The sequence below is a fragment of the Sinohyriopsis cumingii genome, unplaced genomic scaffold (assembly GCF_028554795.1).
Source record: "Sinohyriopsis cumingii isolate HCF-2022 unplaced genomic scaffold, ASM2855479v2 utg000646l, whole genome shotgun sequence".
NCBI lineage: Eukaryota > Metazoa > Mollusca > Bivalvia > Unionida > Unionidae > Sinohyriopsis > Sinohyriopsis cumingii.
The window spans coordinates 1,877,819-1,887,500 of NW_028315921.1; the positions used below are offsets into that span (position 1 = coordinate 1,877,819).

General features: G+C 36.3%; 1 protein-coding gene across 1 annotated transcript in view; it reads right to left on the reverse strand.

The window, feature by feature from the left end:
* Positions 1–6,577: 6,577 nt before the first annotated feature.
* The window catches only part of LOC149773551 (caveolin-1-like), a 3,479-nt gene continuing 374 nt past the window's right edge, over positions 6,578–9,682 (reverse strand). Inside the window, exon 2 of the mRNA XM_089946382.1 lies at positions 6,578–8,199. Within this exon, the coding sequence (XP_089802508.1) occupies positions 7,867–8,199 (333 nt within the window). The 3' untranslated portion in view covers positions 6,578–7,866. The remainder of the gene's footprint in view (positions 8,200–9,682) is intronic.

Below are 9,682 nucleotides of genomic sequence, written 5' to 3' on the forward strand. Positions count from 1 at the left end.
TCCCAGTAATATAAATAGTAGTATAAATACAAGGGCCTTAATCCCACCAGTTCAGTTTACTTTTAGCTGTCTAAGTCGATACATATCTGCATTTTTCTGAGATTGCATCAATAGGCTGCAAGCATCCGGCAGACGCATTTTGCTATGTCTGCGGCCAATTTATCAAGACAAGAAGCGAAAAATACTCCGTGGAAACATCTGATAAAATGTGTACGGCCTACAAGGCAGTTCGGCATGCCTGTCTATGATCAAGACAAACCCTGGGCACCTCATTTCACTTGTGAGCACTGCAAAAAACTCTGAAAGATAAGATGGGCAATTGTTGATCGAAATTTTATGTTAAAAGTTTTAAAGCTGTGAAGGATTTTATTTGTAAAATGTTTTACAAAGTTCAATATTATTGCAATAAATATATCATACATGAGAAATATACAGATAACAAGAGAGCCATGAAGTTCGCTATCTCAATAATTTAGCGGGAACCCACCGACCACTCAAGCAACTGCTACTTCTGAATGGTGGACTCTTCTAAACGTTGAACTGGCATCCATAGCATCGGTACTACACTGCCCTGAGCTCCCCGTACCCATTAATCCAGAGGGGGGTCGGGGGCGGCCGTCTTTAGAAGAGAGCAGCAAGTCAGAGAGCGAGGCAGATGTTGTAGATCCACATGACAATTTCAGAGGTGGAGCTGAGGAGAGAAACCCATACTACCCCAACCTAAAAGACCTCAACGAATTGATCAGATACATTGGTCTCACCAAGTCCGATGTCGTGATTTTGACGTCTAGGCTCAAGCAGCGGAACTTGTTGGATGAAAATGTGCAAGATGCAGATGAAAGAAAGCCTCACCAAGCTTTTTCCAGCCTCTTCAACCGTCATGATGGACTCTGCTTCTGCCACACTGTAACCAGTCTGTTCGAGGCAATCGGAATCGCCTGTAACCAGAATGAGTGGCGCTTCTTCAGTGACACCTTACCCAGGAGCCTCAAAGCCGTGCTGTTCCATAATAGTAACAAGTACCCATCTCTTCACCTTCTCACTCGGTGAACCTCAAAGAGGATTACAACAGCATCAAGACCTTGCTGGACGCCTTAAAGTATGATAAGTACGGCTGGGAGGTCATCAGAGACTTCAAAACGGTGACATTCTTGATGGGTCTCCAATGCAGGTTTTACCAAGTTTCCCTGCTATATTTGCCTTTGGGACAGCAGGGACACCAATGAGCACTATCACAGGCGAGACGGGCCACAGCGGACCGAGTTCTCTGTGGGGACGAACAACTTCAAGAGGGAACCACAGGTGGACCCCCGAAAGGTGCTCATGCCACCACTGCACACCAAACTGAACCTAATGAAACAATTTGTCAGAGCTCTAGATAAGGAGTCGGCAGCTTTTAAGTACCTTCAAGACTTCATGGGCTGCAGGATATCCCTCAAAATATATATCCTTAATGTTCATCTTGATAAATTCAAGGAGAACATGGGAGCGTACTCAAAGGAGCAAGGCGAGCGCTTCCACAAATATATACTGGACTTTGAACCCCTCTACCAATGACAGTATAACGAGAACATGATTGGAGACTATATTTAGGGGCTGATTCGTAAACGTGATTTATAGTATAATCGTAAATCTCCAACAACTACTCACTTCTAAATCTTTTGTGGTCATGTTTGTATTACTTTAGTATAAATACATGTTAATTTTCATTCATAGTTGTTTTTACTGACTTTATGTGAACGAAAAGACACCAATTCGCCCGTTGTCTCATTGTAAATTTGAAAATATCACTGTGCTGGTTACAAAAGCAAAGTCTGTGGGGAATAATAGTCATTTTCTATATGTTTTGCATAAGTAATTACAAAATAACACTTACTACCCAGGAACAAAAATTGTGTTATATTGTGTACTATGTCAGGGTGAGGCAGACTTTAACCTTCTTAGGACACTATGGAGACAATGGTGAATATAAGAATACTAATCGATTCAAAACTTACCAATCGTATTAAATATCACTCAAATTGATTTGGCAAATTATCTTAAAAAATGAAACGGCCCACAATCAGCAGTGCAGTAACTAAGTATAATTCTCTCCGTAAGTAGATGACAGGAACGATTGCAATTTTGCAGATGATGATGGCATCTGGTAATCTCACAATGTTTGACTTACTGAGATACTCTTTTCAATATTTTCATAATAATTACAATTTGAAATCCAAACTCAAGCCAGAACGATTTGGTACTGTGATTAGGATAGTATTACTGTGATTAGGATAGTATTACTGGTATAATACTATCTTCAATAAAGAAAAAAGGATGAACGAAGCAGCAAATATTGTCATAGTTGTCACATGGTCAAAAGGCAAAGCTGCAACCCCTGCCTAAAAGCATTTATCATATCACAAAGGGTGGTCATAAACATGTTCATGCAAGTTTTGTAGCCGTTATACAGTTGTTGCTTAGCCACCATACACAATCGATTGTGTGCACTCCTTTTATTTTATAATATAAAACAACGTTTTAATTCTCTCTTTAAAGTTTTCCACAGACAATTGACTGCCATTATTGGTTGTAGTCTGGTAGATCACATGGCCTTCCTTTTCGATCAGCCCATCCCTTGATAGAAATGTTTTAAATTTTGCGCACTTCTTAAAACTATACCTACCTATATGGTGGTGAAGAAATGTGTATATCTTCGGTGCTCATTCTAAAGATGCAGGTTATATGTATATACTAGCAATTACTATGGACATTTTACAAAACGGTATTTTCAATAATTTTAAACAATTCCATCGTAAAGGTAGACATTCATTTTAAAATAATGTTTCGTATCTTGAAATTTTAACTTTTTTACCTTTTCTGAATTTAGACGTCCCAAACGTAAGAGATTGGCAGTTTATTTTAAATTTGGTTTAGTTCATGTTCGCCTTCACCGGAGTAAGGTATATTGAGGCGTTATGAATGTAATTGTATCTTTTATGAAACGTCAACCCATCGTTTGATTTAATTTTCTGTAAACTATTTTCATGTTTTAGTTTTAGAAGCTTTGGTAAATCTTTCATTACGCTGAACCCTATGCGATGATTTCCTTTTGGTACAAGTCCCTAACATTTTCTTGTAAGATCCTTTCACTTTATTTCTTCAAGATTTTGTTCTTTGAATATTTCTCTTAAATCGCCGTGTATGTCGCCTTCTTTATTCTGCTTTCCTTCTCATCGCATCGGCAAATCAACATTTTCATGCATGGTATAGACGTTTGATCATCTTTTGATCTTCTTTCAAACCTGTCAACAAATCATTTTATCTTTTGATGCCAAGATTGCTGTTTGTTCTTAGATTCTTGAAATAATCCTATCATCTCGGTAAGGATTGCTGAATCCAGCACTCGACTGTATTTGTGTCATTATATATTGTTATGTATATTTATATTTTGTGTGTTAATTTTGAAGATTATATATTGAAAGTGTAATTTAGTAAATAACATAGTAAATACTCGTTGTCTTTATCGTGGGCTTGGACCTTACGATGACATCATTGTGAAACACATTACATAGTTTTATAATAGTGTGAAGTACACGTAATCGAAATCAGCGTGCTGATGAGATCAGGTCATGGGATCCCCCCCCCCCCAGGAAATCCAATTGACTTAATTCCTGATTGGTTGGCTGCAGGGATTTCAGTCAAGGACCTGGCCCTATTTACGGATAGAATGAATATGCGACTCACATACGTTTATGTATTACTTCTTGCTTTTTATAAAAGGAATTATGTACTTAGAATCAGTTACTCTTACTATTAACATCAGTCCATAAGTAGTCAGATAGTTCTGTATACTTCATTTATTTGTTTTAAAAAGAAATTATTCGATCACTCTAAGAATTCGTAGCCGTTTCGGAACGCTGAGGATTTCATTTAAAACATCTTGGCTTAATCTTTGTCATACATGAATACTTTTACACATCAGCACAATAGAGTGAACTATATTCGGAATATCACTGGAATTCATTTGGAATACTCGATCCTTTTCGATTCTTGATTGAACGTTTCGGACTATTCTGGATTTTGTTCACCATATAACAAGTTTATATTTACTTTTTCACTTTTATGGGGGGGGATAAGTATTTGTTCAATTTTTAAAAACCTGTTGGTTTTCACTATTTTCTGTTACTTAATTCATGACCAGATATTTAGTTTTATTTTATTTTGTGAAACATTTAGTGATAACAAATTATGTATTCCTGTATAAAAAATGATAATAAGTAAGATATGAATGGTCTAAAATATTTCCAGATAGTATAGAAACGGACAGTAATAAATGTGACTAAAGAATTATGGTGCAGTAAAGTTTTAAAAATGCAGTGCATACAAAACCCGAAATTTGTGCTTATCGTCTGTCTATATTGAACTGGTTATGCCTTTTAAAACTGTACATAACAAGTTTAATAATAAATACATCCCACATTACTCAGAGAAATGTGATGTATCCAATTTAAAAGTTATCCATGGTTAAAATAACCTAAACTGAATTTGATGAATATACATCGTTTGAACTGGTAGGAACCACACTCACAATTAAACAACAGTCACTCCATTGTGTCAGAATCTACCGTCCTCCTCCTAGTAGAAAAGAAACTGACTGAATCTCTCTTGTTGGAGCCGTTTCCTATCCTTCTGGAGTAGGGAGTGTTCGATATGTGGCAACCTCATTATTCTTGGAGATTTCAACTTTCACTTTGACTGCCCTGGAAGCCCATACACATCACAACTACTAGATTATAATCCCATTTTCAACCTCAAACAGTCATTTGCCCAACCCACTAACAAGCATGGTTACATGTAGACTGTACAGTCTTCATTTGTGTCCAACGAACTTGCATCTTTTCACCTCTGCGTTATATGCCGTCTCAAAGTATCAGTCCCTAATCTTCCATCTATAGTTAGTACTAAGAGAACACACACCTATGCTAAATAGTACCTATCTAATGTATGACATCCAATAATATCCAACAACTTCATAACCCCCTAAAGCAGTACAGCTTGACAAGTGCTTGCGTTCATTGCTTGACAAAGATGCCTCAACAACTTATTATACATTATATATTAGTGTTAGGAACAGCTTTGCATTGGGGGCCCCGAGTGGCCGAGTGATCTAAAGCGCTCTCCGTTACGGATCACTGCCATCTCACCTCTGTCTGCGTGGGTTCGAGTCTCAGATTCAGCCAATGTGGGTATGTGAGAAAGCTTTCAGGGGTTTTCCCGGGTTCTTCCTCCACCATTAATACTGGCCGCCATGTATAGCCTATCGTGTGCTGAAAAATGGAGTTAAATCCTACAACAACAACAACAACAACAACAAAGCTTTGCACTGCTAAAAGAGAACGCCGTAAAGCTGAGATGATATGTGTTCCCATCAGCCTCACTATTCATAAGAGGATCGGAGCCCCGAGTGGCCGAGTGGTCTAAAGCGCTCTCAGTTACGGATCACTGTCATCTCACCTCTGTCTGCGTGGGTTCGAGTCTCGGATTCGGCTAATGTGGGTATGTGAGAAAGCTTGCCAGTAGCTTCTCGTGGGTGGTTGGTTCTTTCCGGGGTTTTCCCGGGTTCTTCCTCCACCATTAATACTGGCCGCCATTTATAGCATATCTTGTGCTGAAAAATGGCGTTAAACCCTACAACAACAACAACATAAGAGGATCGAAATGCTACAAAGAAGAATTTGAAAAACATATCTCATAAAGCATAATCAGCCTACGAGAGTTGCATGGTAACCAAAAACTCCAAAACATTGAAATTACGAACTTGTTAATGTCGAGGAATACATTTTCAACACCTTAGCTTTGGTCGACCATCTGGAAATGTTTGCAAATTTATTCCGTGACAAATTTCAATCTATTACAGATATGCTTAACAACATAACTTGTGTTATCAATAGTTCTCGCTTATTTTGGGAATTCATTTGTCAAAGCTATCATTGTTACGCCTCTCTTAAAAACAGCACTTGACGCTAATGATTAAAAGAAGTACCACCCTGTTTTTAACCTTTCGTTCATTTCAACAATCTTAGAAACAAGTTGTATTATCTCAATTTGTATTTCATCCGAACTCAGAAAAGTCTTTTTATCAATGTATAATCTACATATCTCTCTCACCGTAATACTGAAACTCTCCTGAGAAAGTTATCGAACTGTCCCTCTGAGAGTAGTTACCGACAGTCCTCACCGTACTTGACTTCACACAATAGATCATGATGTATTACTTCACCGTCTCCGCCAAATATTTGGTATTCACGAAACAGTCTTACTATGTTCAAGTCAACAGGATACAAACATCTCAGCCCAGTTGATTTATGTGTTCGTGTTCCACAAGGTTCTGACCTGTACCCAGTTCTATTCATTCTCTACACTCATCCCCTCTCAAATGTCATAGATCGGCAACTGGTGTTTCACGAATTGTACGCTAATGGCAATGAAATATATAAATATGGCTACCCAACTGAAGCTGAGGCTATTATCCAAGGTGTAGGAAAGTGTATGTGAAGTCATGGCTGACATTTAACAAACTGACGATGAAAGATGATAACACTGAAGCCATCCTGACCACCGCGCAAAGACTGTGTCAGGTGATTTTTAATTTTTCCTTTAGCTGATATTAGTGGCTTTGATCTTAATTGAAACTAGTTTACAAAAAGGAATGAAAACGACAGACAAGTATGTATTATATTTGAACTACTTCAGACTGTATTTCATCTAATATTTCTGAATAATCATGATACATACTGTTTGTGATTGTACAATTAATACCTTCAATCAATCAATACCTGAAGATAAATACCCAGTGTTTCGAAGCATGGAATAGAACATCTAAAAAGAAGGGCTTACATTTTCTTAAATGTTTTATTCATATTAGGTACACAAACATAACTCTCTCTCTCTCTCTCTCTCTCTCTCTCTCTCTCTATATATATATATATATATATATATATATATATATATATATATAAAGATAACAAATCATATCATCTGTGAATAACAATCCTTTCAAGAGCACTGGATACAGCAAGGGATCACCTGTGCCAGGGATTGATTAAGACAAATGCAATAAACTGACAACGAACAGTGCGAAACTAGTATCTAACTAGCCTGTGCGCTTTCGATTCTTTAATGAGTCGTTTGCAAAGGCAAATACAAAACATAGACAAGACAAACTAATAAAACAGAAAAGCGGTTATGTTTGCGAAACTTCACACGGCTGTTTCTACAGAAATTAAACCTTTTAACTTTATTATGTTTCAACTAGTTTATTTCAGATTGTTGCTGATACAGGAAAATATTTATATATTTGTATTTGCATAACGGTTTTTCTGTTTTATTCGTTTGACTCGTCTATGTTTTCTTTTTGCCTTTGAAAAAGACTCATTAAAGAGTCGAAAGAGCTCAGGCTAGTTAGATTACTAGTTTCGCACTGTTCGTTGTAACGTTATTTCTTATATATATATATATATATATATATATATATATATATATATATATATATATATATATATAAACCAATTACGAAAGGCAAATATCATTCATTTTTCAGAAACTCTTCCTTTAATATCATACTGGAATATTGAAAATAGAGTAATAATAATATTTTTTTTTCTTCTTGCACTTTAAAAAGTGAGCAGACAATCATAATAGCTTATTTTTATAATCAATCTGTAGAACAGTGTCTTTCTTGAAGAAAATATTCAGCATTTTGTTTTCAAAATATATCATAATATCTAAATGTTTTATTGAATCTTGTTCGTCTTCCAAATTTTTAGTTTAATCATGCGAAAAGCAGTGTTCCATCTGGAGGATGAAGCGTTTAATTATACTTTTTTATTTCTTATGAACTTGAATCTTGCTGAAACACATGCCACATGCTTCGCAAATTGGTACCAAACAACAATTAATGATGGTTCCGAAGCACTTCTGGAGGAACCCACAAGCAATGGAGAATTCCCTCATGCATGGTGTAAGACACCAAATGTGTTCGAAAGCTGCGTAGCCGAATATACATCCCCATTCTAGAGCAATGCAGATACCACAGAGGGCTGTCAGAAACTTGTACATACAATTTTTTCCGCAGGTGAAACACGCATAGCTGTTACTCCATACGCAGTCAATACTACGCACTCCTTCAGGCTCACCGAGGACTTCTTCAAAATTCACCTATAGAATAATTCAAATCGTTTTGTAATTCAGTCTATTCCATATATATATATATATATATATATATATATATATATATATATATATATATATATATATATATATATATATATATATATATAAACAACGACGTGTTTGTTATGCACAATAATACCAGTTGATAGTGATCAAGCATTATATTTTTTGTTTAATTGTTTCGTGCAAATATGCATTCGCTTAAATCACTTCATGCCGATTAACAGGAAAAACCACTAGAGGAAGTGAAAGAAACTATCAGACACGAGAATCTCCAAGACACACAAGTCAAGCAAATGAATGACGTTAAGGCACAACATCGATTTACTAGTCTTTACACATTCCAGTAAACCTACCAGAGGCAAGAATCAAGAATTTACAGTATTTATGTATATATTATTGAGATCTCAACATTAAATTTCAAACAGGGGAGGAAATTAGCAAATTCAATGGAATGTGGACAGCAAGATTAGACCATGAAGCTCGTGGTAGTAAATGATGGTGGTTTGAAAACGTCAAGTTGCCACAGAAATGCTGGTGGATGACTTTTGTGAGCGAACCTCTGTTCTATATATTTTTATATGTTGGGGAATTCTACAAATTAAGACTGGCTGATTGATCCATTGTTTGTTTAACGGCACATCTAGATATGAAAGATCATAGTGAGCAGAGTTATTTAAAGAGAAATATCTCTAGAAAGGAACAAACCAAAATGGTTCCTCTCTGTCCGTGACAAAATGTAAAGCAGCACCATTCAAGTCGCCAGGTCGTTAGCCCTAACATTGAACCACGATGGTTCTGGACACCGTTCAAGTAAGTGAAGATATGTAACTTTGTACTATTGAACATGTGTCCTCAATCTAAGTAAGAGGTCAAATGCTTATAAATGGTGCCAAATACAAGCATATCATAAATAAGCAAGTATACAACTGGATGCGGGATCTATATGAATAGTAGTACTACATATGAAAGGTAACAAAACAATAGCCCCAGTGTCAGTTTTTTAATTAATTTAATTTAATTAACGGCAATTTAGTTTACTGTAAACAATTACAGTACATCAACTTTCTCAAGTTCGTTTTTTTTTTTTTTGCATACTGTTAGGAATACACAGCCCACCGAATATAACAAACTATTTCAGCAGCATAAAAATACAGTTAGCTTTCAAAATGTAAAATTTTAAGATGGAGTCACCGTTGAAATCTGGGTAGCGTGGCATACTAGTAACCCAAAGCTACAAGTCTAGGAACTTATATGATGCACCGTGGTCGTGTCATCACCATCGGGAAAACAGTTTATTCCACCTAAATAACCGGCCAACCAACCATCCAACCACACAATCCATACGGAAGAAAATAAATATGAAAAACATTTCTTAATTTCACAAATATGTTTTTACTTTCTTAATATTACCAAGAATACCAACAAATTTGTAAAGTCTGTGGACGCAGACGCCACTACATTTTTT